General features: G+C 54.9%; 2 protein-coding genes across 7 annotated transcripts; both read left to right on the forward strand.

The window, feature by feature from the left end:
• Positions 1–8,812: 8,812 nt before the first annotated feature.
• Positions 8,813–10,105, forward strand: MYMX (myomixer, myoblast fusion factor). 2 transcript variants are annotated; one of them, XM_055330766.1, is made up of 2 exons: positions 8,813–8,832; positions 9,300–10,105. In XM_055330766.1, exon 2 carries the CDS (start codon positions 9,354–9,356, stop codon positions 9,606–9,608), a length of 255 nt encoding a protein of 84 aa, XP_055186741.1. In that variant the 5' UTR covers positions 8,813–8,832; positions 9,300–9,353; the 3' UTR covers positions 9,609–10,105. The 2 variants fall into 2 exon arrangements, with proteins under 2 accessions (XP_055186741.1, XP_055186743.1); XM_055330768.1 differs by lacking the exon at positions 8,813–8,832 and adding an exon at positions 8,852–8,954.
• Positions 10,106–10,924: 819 nt separating this feature from the next.
• SLC29A1 (solute carrier family 29 member 1 (Augustine blood group)) lies at positions 10,925–24,777 on the forward strand. 5 transcript variants are annotated; one of them, XM_055330759.1, is made up of 14 exons: positions 10,925–11,252; positions 16,826–16,935; positions 18,193–18,275; positions 20,211–20,292; positions 20,411–20,613; positions 20,727–20,866; positions 21,175–21,309; positions 21,412–21,509; positions 21,642–21,720; positions 22,367–22,464; positions 22,686–22,794; positions 23,055–23,140; positions 23,531–23,730; positions 24,067–24,777. In XM_055330759.1, the coding sequence occupies exons 3-14, from the start codon at positions 18,247–18,249 to the stop codon at positions 24,176–24,178; spliced, it is 1,371 nt and encodes a 456-aa protein (XP_055186734.1). In that variant the 5' UTR covers positions 10,925–11,252; positions 16,826–16,935; positions 18,193–18,246; the 3' UTR covers positions 24,179–24,777. The 5 variants fall into 5 exon arrangements, with proteins under 5 accessions (XP_055186734.1, XP_055186733.1, XP_055186735.1 ...); XM_055330758.1 differs by lacking the exon at positions 10,925–11,252 and adding an exon at positions 13,919–13,937; XM_055330760.1 differs by lacking the exon at positions 10,925–11,252 and adding an exon at positions 14,299–14,382.
• The last annotated feature ends 330 nt before the right edge of the window (positions 24,778–25,107 follow it).

Consider the following 25,107-nt stretch of genomic DNA (forward strand, 5'->3'; position numbering starts at 1 on the left):
TGTGGCAGTTTCTTAAAAAATAACGGTTAAGTTTGCCACACTGAGTGACTCTTCCTTTCACAAATGATTTCTCTGCAGCATGTAATGCGTATGATAGCATTTTACCCACAGCAGAAATTCTTTCATAATTGGAGTCTGTCCTCTCACACCTGCTGCTTTCCCAACTATGTTTATGGAATATTCTAAATCTTTTTTTAAAAATTTCTTTTTTTTAAAGATTGTATTTATTTACTCATGGGAGACACACAGAGAGAGAGGCAGAGACAGAGGCAGAGGGAGAAGCAGGATCCACATAGGGAGCCTAATCCAGGACTCTATCCCAGGACCCCAGGATCACATCCTGGGTTGAAGGCAGACGCTAAAGGCAGGTGCTAAAGGCAGGCAGGCGCTAAACTGCTGAGCCACCCAGGTGTCCCCAGTCTCCATTCCTGATTCTAGTTCTCTTACTAATTCCACCCCGTCTGCAGTCACTTCCTCCATTGAAATCTTGAACCCCTCAAAGTCCTCCACGAGGGTTAAAATCAAATTCTTCCAAACTCCTCTTTTTTTTTAATTTTTAAAAATTTTTTTTATTTATTTATGATAGTTACACAGAGAGAGAGAGAGAGAGAGAGAGAGAGAGAGAGAGAGGCAGAGACACAGGCAGAGGGAGAAGCAGACTCCATGCACCGGGAGCCCGATGTGGGATTCGATCCCGGGTCTCCAGGATCGCGCCCTGGGCCAAAGGCAGGCGCCAAACCACTGCGCCACCCAGGGATCCCCCAAACTCCTCTTAATGTTTTATTTTTTTTCTTCATGAATTTGGATGTCCTTCTTGCATGTCCTTACGTGCTAATCTCTGTATCGTTCCAATTTTAGTACAAGTGCTGTTGAAGCAAGCACCCATTAATGTTGATATGTGACCTCCTCCCACGCATCACAAATGTTCTTAATGGCATCTAGAAGGGTGAATCCAGGGGGCACCTGGCTGGCTCAGTCAGTAGGACATGTGACTCTTGATCTCAGAGTTGTAAGTTCAAACCCCATGTTGGGTACAGAGATTACTTAAGGAAATTAAAAAAGAAAAAAAAAGTAGAATGGTGACTGCTTATCAGAGATTTTCAACTTACTTTGCCCAGATCCATGAGAGGAATCACTATCCATGGCAGCTATAGCCTTATGAAATGTATTTCTTAAATACCAAGACTTGAACGTTAAAATGACTCCTTGATCCAGGGGCTGTAGAGTGGATGTTGTGTTAACAAGCATGAAAACATTAACCTGAGTGAGCAGGTTCATCAGCAATGAGCAGTACTATTTTGAAAGGAATCTTTTTTTCCTGAGCAGTAGGTCTCAACAGTGGGCTTAAAGTATTCAAAATATTCAACTGTGTTTCAAACAGATGTGCTGTCATCCAGGCTTTGTTCCATTTATAGAGCAGAGGCAGCAGAATTTTGAAGGCTCTTAGAATTTTCAGAATAGTAAATAAGCATTGGCTTCATCCTAAAGTCATCAACTGCATTAGCCACTAACAAGGGAGTCAACCTGTCCTTTGAAGCTTTGAAGCCAGGCACGGACCTCGTCTCTCCAGTTCTGAAAGTCCTAGATGACATCTTCTAATAGAAGGCTCTTTTGTCTACATTGAAAATCCGTTGGAGTTCCTGGGTGGTACAGTCAGTTGGGCATCCAACTCTTGGTTTCGGCTCAGGTCATGGTCTCAGGGCTGTGGGATTGAGCCCCATGTTGGGTTCCATGCTTGGTGCAGGATCTGCTTGGGATTCTCTCCCTCTCCCTCTGCCCCTCCTGCCTGTGGTCTTTCAAATAAATAAATAAATAAATAAATAAATAAATAAATAAATAAATAAACAAAACGTTTAAAAAGTTTCTTTATTTATGATTGATACTAAATCTTTTTCAGTTATGCAGAAAGTCTTCTCCAGTCTGTCATGGACTGCCTTTTCATTTTGTTATAATATCTTTTGTTGATGAAAAGTTTTTGAATTATCACTGAAGGTGGGTGATTGATACACAGGGGTTTGTTATACTATTATCTCTACTTTTGTGTAATTTTGAAAATGGCCATAACAAGGAACACCTGGGTGGCTCAGTGGTTGGGCACCTGCCTTCAGCCCAGGGCATGATCCTGGAGACCGGGGATCGAGTCCCACATCGGGCTCCCTGCATGGAGCCTGCTTCTCCCTCTGTCTGTGTCTCTGCCTCTCTCTGTGTATCTCTCATGAATAAATAAAGTATTTAAAAAAAAAAAGTGCATGTGTTACCTACTGAGCCAGACTGGTGCCCCATACTTCTATAGCTGATGCTCCAGATGATCAAAAATTACCTTCCAAAAAATCCCCAAAAATCTTCCCTTCCCCTTCATAGATGACCAACTGTCCCAGCCCCCTTTCTGACCCTGTATTCTGACCCTGTCCCTTCTCTTCTGATCAGAAATTCTCTCTCTGCCCTATATATTCCTGAGTCTATTCCTAAATTCTCTATTCTGGGGGGGGGGGTACCAAAAACAAAAAATAAATTCTCTATTCTGTTCCTTAGTCACTGTGTCTATTTTTGCATTTTGCCACATCGTTGTAATTCTCATATTATCAGATTGGCCACATTGGTACCATCTCTTCTTTTTCTTCTCAGATTGACTTGGCTATTCTTGGTTCTTTTTTCTTCCATATACATTTTTTGATCAGCTTACTCAATTCCAGAGAAGGAAGAAATCAACACTGTTGGGGTCTTCATTGGAATCACATCGAATTTCCAGATTAATTTGGGGGAGAACTAACATTTGTATAACATGATACTTTCCTGACGATTATTACCTTGGTACTTTAATCCATATATGTAGGTCTTCTTTTTGGTCCCACTGTAAACATTTTGTTTGCTTTCACCACTCGGGTCTTGCTCAATCCTTGTTAGATTTTTTCCTAGGGTTTGTGGGTTTTGGTGCTCTCCCTCCCCCCATCAAATATGCCAGGCATGTCCTTCCTCACCTCCTCCTCCTGCCTTCTGGTCCACACCCCTCCTTCCCACCATCCAGAGAGCAGCTGTCCTGGCCCAACAGCTGACTTTCGTGGTAAGTCCTCCCCAGAGTGGGTGGAGCTCCCACCTCCCACTTCAGGTCCCATCAGCTGAGTCTGGGGAGAGTGACAGTTGTTTCAGTGGGGACAATGGGCTGCATTCTGTATAGACTCCTCTCTCTGGGCCTTCTTCTCACTGGCCCCAGCAACTGTTCTTGCAGATAGGGTAGGGCCCCACTTGTCAGCTCTAGTTACTCTTCAGGCAACACCCAACTCCCTGACCCATTTCTTCATGCTTAGTAAGCATATCTAGTATGTGTTCTCTTACCCAGTTCCCTGTTCATGGCTTCAACTTCCCACAAATGGGAAGGGCTCCAGGCCAATGCTGATCCCTGAAAGGAGACAACAGGACAGTGAAACCTGACAGACCCAGGGGCTTCAAGAGGACTCAAGGCTCCATCGATTTTTTTAAGCTTTCACTAAAGTCTGGCATCCACTCTCACGGGCTGGTCGTGAGCATCAGTGCCTCATAGCAGGCCTTTGAGGAGTAGCCAATCTGACTGGCCTCAGACATAGGGTGGGTTGGGAGGTAAAGGAAGGAGATTCTGTTTACTGGACACTTTCTGGGAGCCAGCTCTGGACCTAGTATTTTCCCATGCTTCAATCCTGTCAGAGGTAGGGGTTATGATAATTCCCATGGTAGAGAACAGGGCCCCCACACAGCACAGCTCCATGAATAGTCTGCTTATGGGGCTCCTGGGTGGCTCAGTGGGTTAAGCATCTGCCTTCAGCTTGGGTCAGGTCCCAGGGTCCTAAGATGGAGCCCCACATCATGTTGGGGTCAGGCTTCCTGCCCAGGAGGCAGTCTTCTTCTCCCTCTCTCTCTCCCCTTCTCTCCAGCTCATGCTCTCTTTCTCTCTCTCTCTCTCATAAATAAAATGTTTTAGGGACGCCTGGGTGGCTCTGCAGTTGAGGGTCTCCCTTTGGCTCGGGACAGGATCCCAGATTCCCAGGATCGAGTCCCACCCACATCAGGCTCTTCCATGGAGCCTGCTTCTCCTCCCTCTGCCTGTGTCTCTGCCTCTCTTTCTGTATCTCTCATGAATAAATAAATAAAATCTTATAAATAAATAAATAAATAAATAAATAAATAAATAAATAAATAAAATCTTAAAAAAAAAAAAAGGGCTTCTCAGGCATTCCTAGCAGCCCCAACAGAGAGTCCCAGAGCAGCCAGCATGTGAATCCATTCTTCACCTGTCTGTGCAGCTCATGGCAGAGGAGGCCATGCAGTAGAGTGCTGTGGCTCCCTCAATGGGGAGCAGAAAGCGGTGGGAGGAGCAGGAGGCCCAGTGCTCCAGGGTCCCACCAGAACTCCTTAACTATACGGGGTGTCTGGCTGGCTCAGTCAGTAAAGCATGTGACTCTTAATCTTGGGGTTATGAATCTAAGCCCCACATTGGGTGTAGAGATCACTTTATTTATTTATTTATTTATTTATTTATTTATTTATTGAAGATTTTATTTATTTATTCATGAGAGACACACACACACACAGAGGCAGAGACACGGGTAGAGGGAGAAGCAGACTCCATGCAGGGAGCCTGACGTGGGACTCGATTCTGGGACCCCAGGATCACACCCTGGGCTGAAGGCAGCGCTAAACCGCTGAACCACTGGGGCTGCCCTGTAGAGATTACTTTAAAAAAAAAAACAGGGACGCCTGGGTGGCTCAGGAGTGCTTGCCTTTGGCCCAGGGCATGATCCTGGAGTCCCATGTCAGGCTCCCCTCATGGAGCCTGCTTCTCATTCTGCCTGTGTCCCTGCCTCTCTCTCTCCCTCTGTGTCTCTCATGAATAAATACATCTTTAAAAAAAATAAAAAAATAAATAACAACAACAACAGAAACCTTAGCTATATTGCAACTCTCACCCCACCCTCATCCTTGGTCTACCGGCTGCCTATCACCTTATCTGCTGAGTGTGTCTGTCCTGTGTCCCACTGCCTTGCACAGGCCTGGCATACAGTTGCTTGCACTTCAGTGCTTGTTGTTGACATGAATGGTCCAATTAATTGATGCCTATTGCAGGGATGAGGTGGAGGGGTGGTGCTCTCCATAATGCTTCTGGAAGGCCCTGAAAGTCTGGGAAGAGGACCAGGGGGGAGGACTCCAGGGCTCACATTGTCCAGTCCACAGTCCTCAGCTTCACAAATTGGCACTCAGATCCCTTTTTTTTTTTTTTTAATTAACTTTAAGGAACAGGAGGTTTAGCCAATTTCCTCAAAGTTGCTGGCCTATCCCCAGCAGCAGAGGGTGGAGGGTAGAGGTCAGGGTGGTGGTACAGGCAGGATCCATTACACAGGCTAAATCAGGAACTAGAAGGAATTGTTCCGTGTAGCTCTTTTGCCAGAGAGGATGGTAATCTTTCCAGGAAAGGGTGAGGAAATCCTTAGCAGAGCCCTTGGTTTTCTACCTTGGAGAAAATGGGGCAGGCTGATGGGTGTAGGGAAGGATTAATCCAGGTGGAAGTGGGAAGGAGGTGGACAGGGAAGTTAAAATCAGAGTGGATAGGGATCCCTGGGTGGCGCAGCGGTTTGGCGCCTGCCTTTGGCCCAGGGCGCGATCCTGGAGACCCGGGATCGAATCCCACGTCGGGCTCCCGGTGCATGGAGCCTGCTTCTCCCTCTGCCTGTGTCTCTGCCTCTCTCTCTCTCTCTGTGACTATCATAAATAAAATAAAAAAAATAATAATAAAAAAAATCAGAGTGGATAAAGGGAGTAGAGAGTAAACTATGACTAGACCCAGGTCCTGCTGGCAACTGCTTCCCCTCTTCACCTCCCTTCTCACCCCCCTTCTGGGGTTTCCCATTGTTACAACAGCATGTTTCCCTTGCTTGCCCTGGAAACCCTCACTCTGCTCAGTGGTGAATGGTGAGAGGGGATGGGGGATGGGGATGGAGGATGGGGGCAGGTGTCTGGCTCCAGGTCCAGGGTCCAAGGATCTTGCAGCTGTGGAAACTGAGATTGGAGAGCCGTGTGACTTACTTGAGGTCACAGCAGTAGTTTATGTGGGTCAGTGCTTGGTTGGGACTACAGGGTACCCTAAAACTACACATTTCAGAGGGTCCCAGAGGGAACCATTGAGGTCTGATTTCTTCTCCCTTGGGTTCATGGGATCAGTTCCCCCTCTCCAAAAGGCTCTCTCCAGTTGTTCATGGCAACTGGGGTGTATATTCAGATCAATGGAGCTCTGGGGCTCTGCAGCACAAGGGTCTGGACAAGCAGACCTGAGTTTGGATCCCATCACAGAACCTCTATTGATTTATACTTGCATTGTTTATTGCCAAGCACTGAGGACGCAGCAGCAGACAAAATAGAGTTTAGTCCCTCCATTCTTGGGAGGGGTGGCAGATAATCAACAAGGAAGTAAAATAAATTATATAGCATGTCAGATAATGATTTGCTGTGGAGACAAGTAAAACAAAGGTTAGATAGAGAGGAGATGGAGGAGTGTACTTTTTTTTTTTTTAAGATTTTATTTACTTATTCATGAGAGAGACAGAGAGAGAGAGAGAGAGGCAGAGACACAGGCAGAGGGAGAAGCAAGCTCCGTGCAGGGAGCCCAATGTGGGACTCAATCCCGGGACTCCAGGATCACGCCTTGGGCCAAAGGCAGGCGCTAAACCTCTGAGCCACCCAGGGATCCCCTGGAGGAGTGTACTTTTAAATAAGATGGATAGGTAACATAGGAGAAAAGACTTGAAGGAGGTGAGAGAGAGAGCCAGGTGGATACCTGGAGAAAGAGCCTTATGTGAAGGAGCAACAGTAGATGCAAAGGCCCTGAGGCACAAAATATGTCTGGCATAGTTAAGGATAAGCAAGGAAGCCGGTGTGGCTAGAGCAGAATGGCAGACAAGGATAGAAGTTGAGTCAAGAAGCTAGGGAAGATCAGACCACCCAAGGCCTTGTAGATCACAATGAAAGCCTTTAGCTTTAATTCTGAGTGAGATGGGAGCCACTGGGCAGTTTGTACAGAAAGAAGACAGGATCTGATTCATGTTTTATAAAGATCATTCTGGTCACTGTGTGGAAAAGAGAAACAGGACGCCAGTTAGGAAGGGTACTACAATAATTCAGGTGAGAGATGATGAATGCTCACACAAGGGTAGTCATGGCGACATCAGTGAGGTGGTGAGATTCTGAATATGTTGAAAGTAGGGCTACTGGCATTTACTAATATGGGTAGTGAACTGTAATGGGAAGAGAGAAGTCAAGAGAACGTCCAAGATTTTGGCCAGAGGAACTAGAAAGTGGCAGTTGCCACTTACAGAGATGGGAAGGCCCGAGGGAGGGGGCAGGTCTGGGGGAAGATCAGACCATTTATCTGCTGTATGACTCTGGGTAAGTTAACCACTCTGAACCTTGGTTTCCTCATCTTTACAATGGTTATAATAACGGCTCTCCTGCAGAGTGGAGGTAAGAACTAGTAAGATCATAAATTCACAGGATTGGCACCTGTGTGGACTCATTATGGGTCCTGTCCATGGCCCAGGGATGGCCCACAGCCAACACATCTCCTCTGGAAGTACCCGGAAAAAGACGAAGACTATGTCTATAAATCTGTGCTCTAGCTCCTCTCCTCTGCTTCCTCCAGGCAGAAGTGGGATAGGCCTTTTTGATATTTACATTTCCTTTCTTCAAGGTCTTTGATGGTTTTAGAAATGGTGGTGGTACCAATGGAGGCTGGGGGGGAGGGGAGGGCTGAGGGGGATGAGGACAGATGATATTCCAGAGGCCCTGGAGTTTACAAGATACTTTCATGGCCCTTATCTCTTCTGAGTCCCGGAAGACAAAAAGTAGTCCCATTTTAGGAAGTAGGAGGATGAGGCATTTAAAAACAAAACAAACCCAGGCTGTCCCTTTGTCAGGCTATCTCATGGAACTTCATTTATTTACTTATTTTTAAAGATTATTTATTTATTTATTTATTTATTTATTTATTTATTTATTTGAGAAAGAGAGCAAGAATGGGGGAGGAAGTGGCAGAGGGAGAGGGAGAAACAGACTCCCAAGGTAGCAGGGAGCCCCATGCCAGCTAGATTCCAGGGCCCTGAGATCATGACCTGAGTGGAAGGCAGACACCAGGCATGTAATGGACCAGGCCACCCAGGCACTCCTGTGGAACTTCATTTAATCTTGGGGCAAAGGTGGGTAAAGATGGTCCTAAAGTGGCTATCTTTCTTCCTGCCCTGAGTGGGAGTGCCACCCAGCTGTGTCCAACTGGGCCCAGGTGTCAGATGGACTGTGACCCCACTCCTCTGTCCCTGGGAGACGGCCCACCAGTGCTTGCCCAGATCCTATTCTTCCCGAGTGGGCCACTCTCTACTGGTGTGCGTGGTGTGTCTAGGCTGCAGCCTTCCCGCTGCTGAGGTTCGGGCAAGTGGGTCTCTCACATCATTCCATTCCAGTTACCCCTCCCAGTTACTCCCAGTTACTGAGCTAACAGAGGATGGGACTGGAGACCCGGAGGATCAACGTGCCTAAGGTCCCACTATTAGAAAGCGCAGCCTGGGTTCCAACTCTGAGGTCTACACCCAACAGGAACAATTCCTGCATATGTTCCTCCCACCTCTTCCAGCCCAGCTGCCCCCTCCCCTCAATGCACCAGGTGCCAGAACACAGCTGCCTCTTCATGGCTCCCTCCACCCAGGCAAGCTGTCCTAGGGCGGGGCTGGGCTTAGTGGGGCAGTGGTGGAGCGTCTGGGGAGGCTGTGCCCTTGTAGGCAAATTCCTCCAGAGACTGATTCTGAGCAACAGTTCCGACTGGTGAGAGCTGCTGCTGATGGGTGGGTGTGGGGGATTGGGAGGGTCGGAAGTATTGGGTCAGGGTGGACCAAGGGGCCTCAGAAGAAAACTTAACGATTGCCTGGGGAAGAACTTCTGCTGGGGTGAGAAGAGTTGGGGAATGCCAGGGAGATTGAGGGTGTGCATGAAGTGTGTGCGGCGGGGTGGGGTGGGGGTGGGGGGGACTGGCTAAAGGAGGGGTGATCTAGGGAACACCAGGAGCCACGGGGGCTCAGGGGGGCAACCTGTAGGTCTTAGCCCAGCTCTACTCGTGCTTTGGTTCCATGTGATAAGAACCCTCCTGCCCCAGCTACCTTGCCAAGAGCAAGGGCTTCTGGAAAGCAAAAATGACCCACGAATTGAGGTGGGGAGAGCATAAGAGTAGAAACTGAAGTGGAGAGGAGTCTACCTATCTTTTTTTTTTTTTTTTTTTTTTTTTTTTTTGCCAGGTGAGGAGGGAGCAGGATAGGAGCAAGCCTACAGCCTGGATTGCCTTCACAGCCATGCCCGCTCCACTGCTCCCACTGCTGCTGCGAACGCTGGTGTCTCGCCTGCTGCTGCCTGCCGCCCGCCTGGCCCGCCGGCACCTCCTGCCCCTGCTGCGTGGACTGGCCCGCCGCCTAGGCTCGCAGGAGGTTCGAGAGGCTTTGCTGGGCTGTCTGTTGTTCATCCTCAGCCAGAGACATCCGCCGGACGCCGAGGAGGCCTCCAAAGTGGCTGGCCAGGAGAGGAAGGAGAGGCTAGCTCCCCCCAAATGAGGCTACGATTCCTGCTACTGGCAGTATCATCAAAAGCGTTTCTTTTGGAGTAAGACAGTCCTGGCACCATCACTGAGCGCAGCCTGTCCCCTGTGCAGAAAACACGGTGGGGGACCGAGTACAAGGGTCTGACCGGGAATGCCTCCCCACTCCCAACAGGAATGCCTGGAAGATGCCTAGCACCCAGCAGAAAACTGATCGTTACCCCTCTTTGAATTCCTGCCAAGACACCTTTCCTAATCACATCTGGGTCTAAGTCAGGGGCAAGGAAGTGACTCTCCTCTCCCATGCCGGAATGGTGACATGAGGTCCAATGAGGGACACTGCTTACCCAGGAGTAACTGACAATTTCTCTGAAAGGCAAGATTTTTAACCCAGACGGTCTGTCTCCAGACTCAGGATTTAACTTAAAATAATAGGACCTTGGTTCCCAGGGAGTCAGTCTTGGCCCAAAACCTGGCATGCATCAGGTGCTCAATAAAGGTTCGTTGATTTGAGTTCTTCGGATGCCACTGAAAGTCGTGTCACCCACGCAACTTCTACACTCCTGAGCAGAGCGAGACAGTCTAACCTGGCCAGGGGGAGGGGGCTGGGGCTGGGGCGGGGGCAAGGGTGGGGGTGGGGTGGGGAGCCACTGGAGGCTTCCTTTTGCTTCCTATTCCATCGTCCAGCAGTCCTCATCTCTTGGAGATTGTTTCTCTTGTGTGACTTCAGGCAGTATGTCCCACTGTGACCCAGCCGTCTTGGGTCCCATTTGGGCTGGCTAGCTCAAGGTAGGGGGAAAAACGTCCTGGGGCCAGGCTGGAACTCTTCTCACCCAGTGGTGTGGGAAGAGGGAGATTGGCTTGCTAAGGGACCCTGCGGGTCGCCAGCCTGGGGAGCAATGCAGAAATGCTTCGCCTGAGGGGCACTGTGTCCCCGCCCCCCAGCAGAGATCTAGGCGGGGTGGGGCTGGAAGCGACCAGAGGCATTCACCTTAGTGTTTCCGCCGCCTCAAAGAGCATCCCCTGAGGGGTCAAATGAGTTGTCAGATTCATTTGCATTCAGCCTCCGGATAATTTGCTTATTGTTCCCAAGCAATAGCCCTCCCTCCGGTCTGTCTCCCTCCCTCCAGGGGCCGGAGGTTCAGAGGGGGACCAGGAGGGATCCGGCCCCCACCCGGGGGTTAGAGATGAGGCGGGAGCTGTGCGCCCCCGCCCCGCGGGGCTTGCGGCCAGAACCCCGCCCCGCCACTCTGGGCACCATCTGCTTCCTCCCGGCGTCCTCAAAAGTCAGCACAGGTGCTCGCCCCTCTCGGGAAGGCGACCTGGGGGAAGGGGCGAAGGGAAGGCGGCTGGAGCGCGGGCCCCCCAACCCCGTCCCCCTCTGGGGTCACGGGCACCTGTTGTTCCGTCGGACCCCGGCCTCGCCTGGCGCTCCCCGCCGCGGAACGGCGCTGGGCGGGACGGAGCAGGTCGAGCGCGGGGCGGGCGCCCGCGGAGCCGGTTGCAGCCCCTCTCCCGCCCGCAGCCCAGACCGGTCCGACCCGGCGCGGGCTGCGAGCTCGGGCCGCGGCCTCAGCCTCAGCCTCGAGGGAGGAGGCCGGCCCGGAACCGGACGCCTGCCAGCCCGGGGATTTTCGTCCCCCAACTACAACCCCGGCAGGTGCGCGGGGAGCGGAGGCGGGCCGCTGGGCGGTGGGGCGGAGTCTGCGCGGTGCCCGAGCGCCCCGCGGGCCGGATCGAGGGACGCGGGGTTAGGGCCATAGTTGGGCGGCCGGGGGGGGGGGGTGTAATACACGCGGTCGGGATCTGCTGTTTCCCACCGAGGGGGATGCTCTTCCGGGACTTTGAAGGCCACCCTCCCCCACCCCCGCCCCCGCTGCGCCACCCCAGCCTTCGGCAGAACGCCCCCAAGCTCGGAGCCCTGTCCTGAGCAAGGCTAGGGGGAGAGGTCTGAGAAGTTAGGGCTGGGAAGACCAAGCCCAGAGGTAGTCGACCTCAAATCTTGACCTCTGACTCTCGTTCTCACCCTCAAGTACATACCCACTAAGAAAATGAGGGAAGTGAGATGAGTCTGGTTATGGAGGGCTGGATCTCGTCTTTATTTTAAATATTGAGGTTTTGTTCATCATATATTTTTTTGTGCTAACTTTGATTTTTTAAAAAATATCGCAGTAAAATATTATTTATCATGACTCCTGAATTTTTTGCCACTCCCTTAAAATGTGCTCCTCAGGAGAGCGCCTCATTGGCCTGTCCGCAGTCCCAGCCCTGCCAAAAAGCCATGGACACAGTAATGCAACTGAGAACGCACAATCATGAGACAGGTGCTGGCGACAAACGGCCAAGCCAAGCAAACGCACAACAAACACAGATGGACATAAGCTGGGAAAAGTGAAACGTATGTGAGGTGGTGGGGCAGGCCTGAGGCCTAGAACAGGGAGTCTCCTGTAGCATGGGGGATGGGGTAGGAGGAGGTGCAGCTGGATCAGCCCTTTTTACCCTATTCCTGTGCTAAGGACCTGAGGGAGAAAGACAGAAGACTGGGCAGAGGGTGGCAGGACTGGCTGAGCCCGGCCAGACTCCCCACCTGTGATTGTGAGTCGAGGCCTTGAGGCTGTCCAGCAGAGGGCCCTGGCACCCAGCAACCCTCTCTGGTCAGGAAAGGGCTCTGAAGGGGCGTGGATGCTGGCTGGGGGCCCAGGCAGAGTGAATGCCAGATGGGCTTCTCTCCAGCAATAACAGTCCTGGCTGTTGCCATGGCTGAGCAGGCCAGGCCTCAGCGGGGGGTGGGGGAGAGGAAACAGCCTTCCCCTGTCTGGCCTGGGACCCTCACCACTTCCCTCCAGTTTCTTTCCACTTCCAGCCCCCTCTGCACACAACTACAGCCTCTGGTCACCAGCCTGGCCAGGCCTGGCAATCTCTCTGACCACTAAGGCCTGCCACCCCCACAGGCCCAAAGATGGGAAATGAAGGTGGGGAGAGAGACAGGGTACAAGGGAGAGGGGAGAGGAGGGCTGGGAGAGGAAGACCGAGAGACTGGACAAACACAGGATGGGAATGGGGGTGGGAAGACCCAGACATGAAACTGTCCTCAAGTCATGGGGCAGTGCCTAAGAAAATACCACCCATTCCCCCCTTCCTGCCCTCTGTTTGGTTAAGGCTGGGGGATGATGGTGTGTCATGTCTCTGTGGGAAGAGCGGGAAGGCTGAGAACACCCCTTCTGGAGTGGCTTGGGGACAGTTCATGGATCCTAAGTAGAAAAGCTACTTTTCCCTTCAGGGTCCAGTCTGTTCCCTGGCAAGAAGATGTGACTTTGCCTCATCTTCATAATGGTAGTACCCCTAATTGTGTTTTGTTTAAAATGATTTTATTTATTTATTCATGAGAGATAGAGTGAGAGAGACAGAGACACAGGCAGAGGGAGAAGCAGGCTCCCCCAAGGAGCCCCATGTGGGTCTCAATACTGGATCCTGGATCCGGGGATCATGCCCTAAGTGGAAGGCAGAAGCTCAACTGCTGAGCCACCCAGGCGTCCCATACCCCTAATTGTTAATTGGCATCCATAGCTTCTCCCTAGGGACAGGTCTCTTGGGTGGTGGGAGCGGAGGTGCGCTGGATTGGACCTTCCTCCTTCACCCCTCTCCAGCGGTCGGATTGTCCTCCAGCACTGAGAGCTGCTCAAGGGGGGGCTCTGATTCTTCCCTCCCCCTAATTTATTGGCCAGAGAAAAGGAAGGGAATCACTCCCCCTCCCTTGGAGGTGCAAGAAGGGCTGACCACCCCTAGGCATGCCCACCCCCTTCCTCCTCAGCCCGTAGAGGATGTGGGGCTCAGCAAGGCTTGGCCTCTGCCTCGGAGTATCAGGATAATAGGATTCATTCAGGATATAAGGCTGTTTGGGGCTTCTTCTCTTACCACCCCAGGCTGTTCCTTAGCTTTTCCAAAGTTACGGATTTAGAAAGAGTGAATCCTGAGGGGCCTCCAGACCTGTGCCTCTACCCCATCCACCCGTCCCAGACACACATCCCCCGCCCCCAAGTCCCAGTTGAGGGGGGGGGGTGTTTGTGCGCGGGTGTGCGGGTCTGTGGAGGCGGGAAAACTCACGACTCCGGTCACTGATTATACGGATTATACAGAGGGGTCCCCCGGCTTGAGGGTTGGGGGAGCAGAGAAGAGGTGCGAGGAGCAGAAGGTGGCAGTGAAAAGGGAGCGGGCGCTAGAAAGGAAGAAGGTGCAGCGTTGGAAAACGTGGCGTGGGTGGCGGGAGCTGGGAGAGTGATACCGGAGTATCTGGGAGGGACAGTGGACATACGGACGGGAGCGTCCTGACCAGTCTGAGCAGAAGGTTTGCTGCCGAGAGAGTCCGGGGACGAGTTCTGGAGGGTTCCTGGAGCCCTGCGCGGAGGGGGCGAGGGCGCAGCCAGCGTGGGCCCGCCCCTCCAAGCCCCGGTGCTCGTTAACCGAGCAGGGCTTGGCGCGGCAGCGCGCAGGGGTCCCGGCTTCAGAAAAAACGCGAGGCGTGGGGGGAGGCGGCGCGGACGCTGCGGCCCGCGGAGAGGGGGACTCGCCTCCGGAGCTGCGCGGGCCCGGGGGGGGGGGGTCAGCTGGGGCGGGGCCCGGGCGGCGCGGGCGGGGTGGGGGGAAGCGGACGCGGTGGGAAGGGGGGGGCGGGCTGCGGGCGCCGGCCGGGGCGGGCCCAGCGGAGGGCGGGTTTGAATGGGCTTCGGCGGGCGCGGGAAGCTGCCGAGTGGGCGCGCGGATCTGGGCGCGGGAGGACGCCTTCCCAGCAGGTGCTGCCCGGGCCGGGGGCCGGGGGTCGGGGGCCGGGGGCCGGGAGGCGCGCGGCGCGGGCGCGGGCGCGGGCGCGGGCGCGGGGGGCGCCCCTTCCCGCCGCCGGGAGGGCGGGGAGGTCGGGCCTGCGGCTGGGCGGCGCGCACAGGAGCGCCGCAGGGGAGCGCCGCAGGGGAGCGCCGCAGGGGGGCCCCGCTGCCCCCGCGCCGAGCGTGCGGAGCCGCGCTGCACGTGGCGCGCCGGGCCCGGGGCGCGTGGGGACTCTGCGGAAATCGCGACCCGAGCGCGGCGTGGGCGGCCTGGCTCCCGGGCCCGAAACCGGCTGTCGCCGCGCTGACCTCCGCAAGGGGCGGGCGAGTAGATGGGTAATCTCCGTGTCGCAGCGGAGGGGCCGCGCCGGGGACTGCGCAGGGCGGGGGGACTGGGGACGAGGGCGCGGCTGGGAGGTGAAGCCGGCGGCTCTTTAACCTCCGCCTGGGTTTTGGCCGAACTCGTGGTGCTGGCCTCCCCTTCCTGGGCGCATCCTCATTTACTCCCAGAGGAGACCCTACCTGAACCCAGAAGCCCTGGTTTCCTTCCCGGGGGAGAGCAGTGGTGGGTCCAGCCTGCTCTCAGCCTTGCCTTTCACTCTTCTTGGGGCCGCCCCTTGCCCTTTCCTCTCGGTAGGTTCCCATTTGTCCTCCTGCCTGTTGAACTGTCAGTGTCAGGATGTGTATGTAATTTGGGGGGGGGGTTGCCTTACACCTGAAGCTCTTGTCAGGCTGCAGATGACCTCATCCTCCACCTTATTTTTTCCCTCATCTCCCAGTTGCGGGGCTAGCTGAGAAGCAGCATTTAGACCTACCTTCCCACCCCCAAAGGTGGTTAGAATAAGCTGCACATTGAGTTGGAATTCCAGCGCACCCATTCGGTAGCCCTGTGATCTTAGACAAGTGACTCAACATCTCTGAACCTCAGCCGTAAGCCCTGCAGGTCTGTTCAATGGAGACAACTTAGTACTAGCTTATGGGCGGTTGTGAGGGCAAGAGGGACTATCTGCAGATGGTCGCTGGCCCCACATGCAATCCCAGGGAGTAGAGAATTTGATGCTCCCCCCAAGGTGTGTCTAGAAGCTCGGATGCATGGGAGGTGCTGGGGGCCTGGAGGTGAGGAGGTGCTGGATCTGATGGTTATTTTCAGGGCTGCATCCTGGCAGGCCAGGGCATACCTCGAGGGGCACCAGATGCTCTGAGCTGATGGTGCCAAATCCCTGGTTGCTGCCGGGCAAAGGCAGGCAAGGACAAAATACCTGAGCGGCCGGCTGAAAGTCAGGATATGGGTAGAGGGAGCCCCCCCCCCCCAGTTGAACTGTGCTCAGGACTGAGGCGGGGACTGCTGCAGCCCGAATAGAACGTGGGAGTATAGCTGGGGGAGAGGGCAGAAATGAATACTTTCTTGAGCCTAAGGCAGATTTTACTAAGGAAGGGAAGATACTTTAGTCTCTCCACCCCAGCTCCCATCTGGGTTGAAGCAATACCAGTTCTTTCACTGCCAAGAATCTTGCCTGTGGAGGTGGGGGGGTGGGGGTGGAGCACGGGATGTGCTGAGGTGTGAAGCTGGGAGTTCCCCTTCCCTGCTACCTAATAGAAAATCTGAGTCCTGAGCCTTCTTTGCCTATCCCCCACTGCCCCCCATCCTGTACCCCACAGGGGTAGAGCCCTCTTGCTCCCATCCTTCTTGAAAACAGAAAAACTGTCATTCACCACCAGTCCCCAGTGCCTAGAACAGAGATCCTCAGTAAATAGTTTTTGAAAAGATGAATGGAAGAAGCCCTCTGCCTCCATCTGGAGGTGTGTAGTTGTGCTCCTCCTGTCCCCTGCCTTGCAACCCAAGTGTGGGCTGGGGGGCGGGGGAGGGTGCTGAGGGAGGGCTTTGGAGAGTCTGGAATTTACCCAGGGAGGGGTTGAGAGGAATTATGGGGAGGAGTAGAAAAGGCCACTGAGGGTGTTGGAGGGCCCTGACTTATCACCCTGTCTCAGGTTGGGACCTGGAGCAATGGTTGTACCTGTGACTTGCCCTGCCTCCTCAGCTCCCCTGCTGAGACTGCTGGGTCTCTTATCTCCCGTTTTTTTTTTTTCTTTTTTAAGATTTTATCTATTTATTTGAGAGAGCAGTGAGCTCTCAAGTACTAGGGCACAAGCAGTGGGGAGTGGCAGGCAGAAGAAGCAGGGACCCCCCCCCTCCAAGCAGGCTGATCCCAGGACCCCAGAATCAGGACCCCAAGGCAGACACTTTTCTGACTGAGTCATCTAGGCACCCCTATCTCCCGGTTTTTATCTTTGATTGTGCGTGTGCAAAAGAGACTTCTCCGAATGGGGCCGATCCCTCCCACTGCAAGGCCCGCGGGATTCTCTCCCCAGACTGCGCCCTGTACCACTTTCTTCATTCCACGCCCTTACCCAGGGGGAGCCCATGGACAAGGCTTGCTGCCAGAGCCTCAGCTAGGACCACCTCCCAGGGACTGCCCAGGCCCCCTCTGCTCTGACCCTTCTGCTGGCAAGTCTGGGCATCCGGTGAGTGTTGGCCCAGGCCCAGGCCCAGGCCCAGGTGGGTGGGGAAACCAGTCCTCACCCCAAACAGCAGACCTAGCTTCAGAGCTAGACCCGCACGTGGGGGATGCGCCAGCACACGCCTGCCTGGCTTTCCATGTTATCCAAAGGGAAGGCTGTCTCATCTTGGCGCACACGCCTGCCTGGCTTTCCATGTTATCCAAAGGGAAGGCTGTCTCATCTGGTGCCAGGATGCCTCCCCTGCACGAGCGGGAAGCAGGAGGGGGATACTGAGCAGGGAGGCTGGGAGCTTTAGGTCAGGCCTGGCCTGTGCCTCTGCTCCTCCAGTCTTCTCTCCAAGTCTGTTCACAGAAAGGGGAAGAGGACAGGGGCCTGGGAGTGAGTCAGAGAGGAACCAAGGGGGGATGGGGTGACCCTGGGGCCAGGGCTGGAGATTAGGGGGAGGGGCATGCTTAGTTATGAGAAGGACTGTGTCCCCACATCATGGTTAAGTGTTTTCCTAGAAAACTGGCCAGGAACTAGGAAATCCCTGGGCAGTGACTGGAAAGGTAGGTTAAAGTGCCACAGGGAGGCTGGAATCTGGGGTGCCTCCAGGAGGGGACAGGCTCCCCAGAGCCCCACTCTTGGCATGAGTGCAGAGGCCCCCCCAGAGGGTGTGGAGGTCAGACTCGCAGAGAGGGACCTGGGTGGTGGCCGGCGGGGAGGTTGAGGGACATCTCTGGCTTCAGTCCTCTTCCCTGTGGTTCTGCTGCTGCTGCTGCTGCTGCTACTGCTGAGAATCTGTTTGTTTTGTGCCCTCCCTCCTCCCCTCCCCTCGCCCTCTTAGCTCTGACTCCTGTTTTCCCTCCTCCTGTCCCTCCTTCCCTCCTATTATCGTTGCAGTCCCTGACCCCTCTCATCCTCTTCTTTTCCTTCTCTGCCAGTCTTTCCCTCCCTGGCTCATACTTCCTCCTCCTCCTCCTCTCCTGCTCGCCACTCTCCTGTTTCCCAGCTTACAAACTGCTTCGGCGGCCAGATAAAAATAGCGGTGGCCAGGCTGGGAGCCAGGTAGAGCCAGAGCAGCCAGGGGCCCCAAGAGCACTGGCCACAGGGGTCAGATCGAGCAGTCAGTCCTACAGGGCAGGGCCAGGAGGGGGTCCTTTTGGACTCTTCAGCTTGCCCAATCTGTGTGCCCTGCCTGCCGCCTGCCCCTACAAGAGCCTAAAGAGGCCTATGGGGAAGCAGGGCCAAGACGTGGCCTCTCACTGCTTCTGCCCCCAGCCAGCGCCAGAAGGAGGGAACTCTCAACCGGGCAAGACCGAGAACACTGTCACCATGACAACCAGTCACCAGCCTCAGGACAGGTAGGGGGGGAGGAGGCGGAGAGGGGGGGAGGGGGGATCCTGGGCAGCAGATCCAGGGGAGCGGAAATGGGTCTCCAAGGGGCTGGGTGCAGTGTCCTTTGGAATTTGGGGTTTCCACTGCTGACTGGTCTCCCAGCAAAGTAGCTATGAGTCAGGTCTGCCTGAGGGGCGGGGGCCCTGTGTACCTTAACAGGGGTGCCTGTGGGGAGGGCCAGGATGGGTGGGCCGTGGCAGCCCTGCCCTGGCCTCTCAGTGTTTCCACTGTTGCTCTCCAGCCAGCTAGCAGTCCAGCTCCTCCCATCACTCTGGGGAAATATTTGGCGGCACCCCTCGTTCCAGAGCACATCTGGCAAAACTGCCCTCTCTGTCAGGCCTGGCCTCGAGCCTCTGCCTCAGATCACCCTGGCCCACCCTGGTCCTTGAGCTGACCTTCCTCTCACTCCGCCGCCCCCGGAGCCTATAAGTTAGACCCACTACCATGATTGTGCATATGTATTTGGCGGCGGGAGAGGCCCTGGCTCCGTGTAAGCCCTCCAAGGAGTCTGGGACCTAAGTTGATGATGAAGCCATGCCTGTGGTACAAAATCCCCCAACCCCATCCCCTCACCCCTGCCCATCCGGTTCCCCTGTGCCAGAAGTCCAGATTTAGGCCACTTCTGGCTGTACGACCTCAGGCACTTAGTTTAGTCATGTTGGGACCATTTCCCTGCCTGTGAAATCCAGGTGGGGTTTGTTTGGACGGGAGGGAATTTTAGGAGACAAAGTGAGTATAGGCCGTAGGTTGGTTCCCTCCCTGTCTCCTTCATTTCCGGGCTGCCCGGCCTGTCAGAGCCTCGCCTCCCCTCCCCACAGCAGTTCCGCCGACCCTCTCCCATCTCTATACACCTTGGTGCCCTCACCCAGCCCTACTCTGACCATCTGTTCTGGGCAGCCTTGGCCAGGAGTTTCTCCCTTCATTCTGGGCCTCTGAATCAAGCTCAAAGTTGAGAGTTGGGGTGGGGGTGGGAGCTGTAGTTGCAGTGGTTCAGGCCTCCCTGCTTGAAAGGCCAGGCCAGGCCGCTTGAAAGGCCAGGCCGGCCAGGCCTGTTTCTTCCTTGCCTCAGGCTTTGTCCCTGCCAGTCTGAAGAAAGCAGGCATTGGCTGCCCGGAGGCTATGGTGGACACATCTGGAGACCAGGGGGGTGGGGAGGAAGGGCCCATGCCAGACAGGCCCTGAGGTGCAGGGCTAGGGGTAATGCCCCTACAGGCTGAGGTGGCACTTATTTACTCTCTGTGGCCCACATGACGTCTGATGGCCCCATACCTCCTGACCTACGCTACGCAGTGTGACCTACAAAGCTAGTTTTGTCTGGGCCGGCGTTAAAAACAGCTCTCTCACTTCCCAGCCACCCCGAGTCACCCCACCCTTCTGTCCCACCAGGTCCAGAATGGTCTGGGAGTTTCTTGACCTCAAAATCCTCTTTGGGGAGCCACATAGTCCCTGCCCAGACGGCATAATCACTTCCATCCTGCCTGGTGGGGGTGGAAGACACTTGCTGTTTGCTTTCTTGCTCACCCGCCCACCCCCAGCCTTAGGCAGGATTTCCCAAACCACCTCCGGATGTGTGGGTCACACTGGTTCCCAAGCCTGCAGGGTCCCCCGAGTCTTCGGGGCTGAGAACCAAGGTCCTGTTGGCCAGGCCTTTCAGTCCTGTGTTCCTGGTCCCCTGCCCCCTGTGGACTTGTCCGTGCCCTGGCCCCTATCCCAGGATGCTTCCCTTTCCATATATACCCATCGGAGAACTGGGGCCCATGGACATAAACACAGATGCCTGTGCCCTGGGACACCTGGAGAGCCCACAAGTTGGGGAGCCAGAGGAGCTTAATTTAGGTTTGATCTGGGAAGGAGGCTTGGACAGAGGGTCACTTGGCCCCTCTTCCCTCTCCCATCCTCAGGTACAAAGCCGTCTGGCTTATCTTCTTCATGCTGGGTCTGGGGACGCTGCTCCCATGGAATTTTTTCATGACAGCCACCCAGGTGAGACTTAGGGGGGACTGGGCTCCCAAGGGCCATGTCCCCAGGGTACGCAGGGCCTGGATGTGTGCTTGGGAGCACCGGGAGAGAAGTCTCAAGGCTTCTGTTTGCAATCCCACAGTATTTCACAAACCGCCTGGACGAGTCCCAGAATATGTCCTTGGTCACTGCTGAGCTGAGCAAGGACATCCAGCCCTCAGCCACCCCCACAGCGCCCTCCCCAGAGCGGAACTCTCTCAGTGCCATCTTCAATAATGTCATGACCTTATGTGCCATGCTACCCCTGCTGGTCTTCACCTGCCTTAACTCTTTCCTGCATCAGAGGTGAGCGCCCAGGCCCCTGGCCTGACCCCTTGCTCTCCCTGGGCTGAGCCGCCCCCACCCGCACCTCACGGCCCCTCCCTCTGCTGCCTCGGCCTCCCGGCCTCTCTTGGCAGGATCCCCCAGTCTGTTCGGATCCTGGGCAGCCTGATAGCCATCCTGTTGGTGTTCCTGATCACTGCTATCCTGGTGAAGGTGCAACTGGATGCTGTGCCCTTCTTCATCATCACCATGGTCAAGATCGTTCTCATTAACTGTGAGCAGGGCTGGGAGGAGACCTGGGCCAGAGATCTTCCCACATCGCCCCCCCACCCCTTCTTTCAGACCCACAGTCAGCCAGGAAAGGAGCCCATTCCTCCCCGTGGTGGAAATGGATGCTGCAGATGGTCAGGGCTCAAGAGGCCTGAGCAGACAGGGGCCTGGGCCAGGAGTCAGGGCAGAGAGGGCCATCTGATGGCAAGACTCACTGGGACCTGTTTTCCCACGGGCCCCCAAGCTACCCCCAGTGGAAGCAAGTCCCACTTTGCTCCCTCTCTCCTGCTGATGCCCACCTTGTGCCACCAGCATTCGGTGCCATCCTGCAGGGCAGCCTGTTTGGTCTGGCTGGCCTCCTGCCCACCAGCTACACTGCTCCCATCATGAGTGGCCAGGGCCTGGCAGGCTTCTTTGCCTCCGCGGCCATGATCTGCGCCATCGCCAGTAAGTAATGCAGCCTGTGTGCCTGCCGGCTGGGGGCGGGCCACAGCGGGGCGGGGGGGGCAGTGCCAGTCTCTGACCTCTGACCGCCGGCGCTCCACACAGGTGGCTCAGAGCTATCAGAAAGTGCCTTCGGCTATTTTATCACAGCCTGTGGGGTTATTGTTTTGACCATCATCTGTTACCTGGTCCTGCCCCGACTGGTAAGCAAATGGGAGAAAGCCGGATGTGGGGTGGAGGGTCCCTGGCTCCAGACCACTGGTGTTTTGAGAACCCAAACGAGGTCTGGAGCTTCCACCTCTGAATCCACCTCCCCTGTGTTCTCCACTTGGTAGGAGTTCTACCGCTACTACCAGCAGTTCAAGTTCGAAGGGCCTGGGGAGCAGGAGACCAAGTTGGACCTCATTAATAAAGGTCAGGCTTGGGGCACCTGGGTGGCTCAGTGGTGGAGCGGCTGCCTTAGGCTCGGAGCCTGATCCCGGGGTCCTGGGACTGGGTGTCACTTTAGGCTCCCCATGGGGAGCCGGCTTCTCCCTCTGCTTGTGTGTCTGCCTCTCTGTGTGTGTGTCTCAGGAATAAATACATTAAATCTTAAAAAAAAAAAAAAAAAAAGATCAGACTAGGCCTGCAGAAGCTGGGGTGGAGGGTGGCCTGCCCAGCAGGGGGCAGCATACACACAGGGCACAAGAATGAACGTGCCAAATTTGCTGGTAGCCAGAAGCCTGAGGGACTGGGGGCTGTGATGAGAACAATACAAAACAAAGGCTGGAGAAAATGAAATGGGAGGTTCTGGATGCCCTTGAATGTCTGAGTGGCATGGGAAGCAATTTCAGATCCTTACAATAGGACGTGAAGCTCTTGGGAGAGGTGAGGGACCCTGGGACTTGTGCCGTGGGATTTGCAGATCTGGGCTGGCTGTTAGGGTATGGCTGTGCCCCAGGTCAGGGTGGTTCACCCCCAACTAGCCCCAGCTCTTTTGGGGAATGTTGGCGTGGCCTCCTGTTGTTCTGACCTACCCACAACTTGAGGCTTCCACAACCTGTCATCCCCCACCCTCCAGGAGAGGAGCCAGTGGCAAACAAAGAGGAGTCCAGAGTTCCAGCCCCCAACTCTCAGCCCACCCAGCAAAGCCACTCTATCCGAGCCATCCTCAGAAATGTACGTGGGGCACAGTGTTCTGCTCTCTGCCCCTTACCCTCTTTTTCTCCTACTTGTGCCCCTCCCAACCCGTGTACTGTCCATCTGCTCCCTTTCCTACCGGAGACTGGCCTCTCCTGGATTCTCCTGTGTGTGTGTCTGTCTGTCTGTTGGGGGTGGGGATTCTGGGCTTTTTAATGCACAGCTGCCATGAAGACATGGTCCTGGATCCTTTTCTCCAGATATTAGTCCCGGCTCTCTCCGTCTGCTTCATCTTCACGGTCACCATTGGAGTGTTTCCCGCCGTAACCGCTGAGGTCCAGTCCACCATTGCGGGCAACAGTGCCTGGGGTGAGGACACTGTGGGTTCCCAGGATGGGGACAGACCAGTGCTAGAGTGGGTTTGGGGGTGGGGGAAGAGGGAACCTGGGCTTCTATCTCCCTAACTCAACTCTCCTGGCCCATTTGCCCTTCCCTGGGCTGGAAAGCATCTTCTCCATTCTATAGCTGGGGAAACAGTCCAGGCATCCTGCAACAGGAGGGTTGGTTAGGGTCGCTAAATCTGTCTTTTTGGCCCTAATAACCACCCCCCAAATCTGCTCTTCTTCCAGGAAAGTACTTCATTCCTGTGTCTTGTTTCTTGACTTTCAATGTCTTTGACTGGCTGGGCCGGAGCCTCACAGCTATATTTACATGGGTAAGTGGGGGATGGGGGCACCCAGCCCCTGTGAGAGGGTCGAGTTCAGCCTGAGAACCCCAGAAAGGGAATCAGAGAGTATGGTGGTAAGGGGACCATGATTTATTCAAAACAAGACAAAATCTACGTATAGTTAAATTGTACAAGTCTTACACGTACAGCTTAATGTCCACACACACTTGCACAGACACACACACAGGTGTGTGCGCATCCCTATATAATCATCACCCAGGTTGAGATACAGAACATTTCTAGCACTCCAGAAGGCTCGAGGAGGCTCCCTCACAGTCAGTATGTCCTAGGGGTAACCAGATTCAGTTCCCATCCTGAGGGGCCCCAGTGGAGGAGGACAGGGCAGCCCAGGCTGATACACCCCCTGCCTCTCTGTAGCCTGGGAAGGACAGCCACTGGCTGCCAAGCTTGGTGCTTGCCCGGATGTTGTTCGTGCCTCTGCTGCTGCTGTGCAATGTCCAGCCCCGCCGCCACCTGGCTGTGGTCTTTGAGCACGACGCCTGGTTCATCATCTTCATGGCCGCCTTCGCCTTCTCCAATGGCTACCTCGCCAGTCTCTGCATGTGCTTCGGGCCCAAGTGAGTGGAGACCTGGGTGGCACTAGGCAGGGTCTAGAGCTCCAGTGGTGGGCGCCCAGTGGAAGGAGAGACTCCCCGATCCTGCAGGGGCATGGAGGTGAAGAGTCGTGGTGGAGAATGGGGCACCCAGACTCCTAGATGGAGATGCAGGAAGACGGGCGACAGCCCTGGGGACATAGTCCCCCGGGAGGGAAACCCCCAGATCGGGTGGGGGTGGGTGGGGAAGTAGGATGGCTGTCAGCAAAATTCTGTGCTCGGCTGTCGGCCCATCACAGATGCTCCAGGTGGGGCCGGGGTAGGGGCCATTCTAAGGAAGCCTTGCCCTCCCACCTTTAGGAAAGTGAAGCCAGCCGAGGCAGAGACAGCTGGAGCCATCATGGCCTTCTTTCTGTCTCTGGGCCTGGCACTGGGAGCTGTCTTCTCCTTCCTGTGCCGGTCAATTGTGTGACCATGGATGGATAGAAGGACTGCACTGACCATCTGCTCCTGCCCCCTTTCTTCTTCAGGGATGGGCCAGGGTGGTCTGAGGTTTTCTCTTTTAGCCAGCTTCTGCTTTCTCGTGGCCTGTTCTGGGCCCAGGTGTCCAGGCCCTGAGGAGGGAGCCTCTATGGATGGACAGTGGGGACATTGTGGGCCTGAGGGTCAGAATCAAGGGGGGGGGCATGCGGGCTCTGCATCTGCTCACCACTCCCCCCCCCCCCCCCCGGCTCTGAAGGATCCCTGTGAGCAAGGCAGCAGAAGCTTCTGGGCTCAGAGAGAAAGAGTGTGTGTATGTGTGTGTCTGTCTGTCTGTTCATCTGCATATATATACCAGGGGTGGCTAGGGGCCAGGACTGTTTGTCTAAGGTCCGATCTGATATTTCCACCCCGCCTTCTCCCCATGTACCTCCTGCCCCCACATCTCCATGTCCCTCTCCTGCTCCCCCTTGCCTTGTTCCTACCAATCACACAACCTGTACAGTTGCCATTTTACTGCCCTTTTTTATATTCAACAGAAACCAGGTGCCTTTGGAGGCTCTCTGATAAAATAAATCTTTTTTTTTTTTCTCCGCGGCTCCTTGTGTCCTCCAGCCACAGCTCCACACCCTCGAGATCGAGGGCATCAGGATGGCAGCCTGAATCTGGGGGATGAGCATGACCCAGCTGAGCCTCCGCCAGCCCTGGGCCTGTGTCCAAAGATGGGGGGTGGGGGCAGTTAGTCCTCTTAACCTCAGAGGGGCTGCAGTGCCCCCTGCTGGGGCCACAGAGGAGGGACAGGCCTGGAGCCAGGACGCCCAGACCGCTGGCTGAGCCTGATAAAAGGCCATTTTTCTTTGCTGCTCTATTCCTTATTTCACAGGACTGGGGGTAGAGCCCCATCTTTCTTTTGTCTTCACT

Source organism: Nyctereutes procyonoides, unplaced genomic scaffold, assembly GCF_905146905.1.
Source record: "Nyctereutes procyonoides isolate TBG_1078 unplaced genomic scaffold, NYPRO_anot_genome, whole genome shotgun sequence".
Taxonomy (NCBI): Eukaryota; Metazoa; Chordata; class Mammalia; order Carnivora; family Canidae; genus Nyctereutes; species Nyctereutes procyonoides.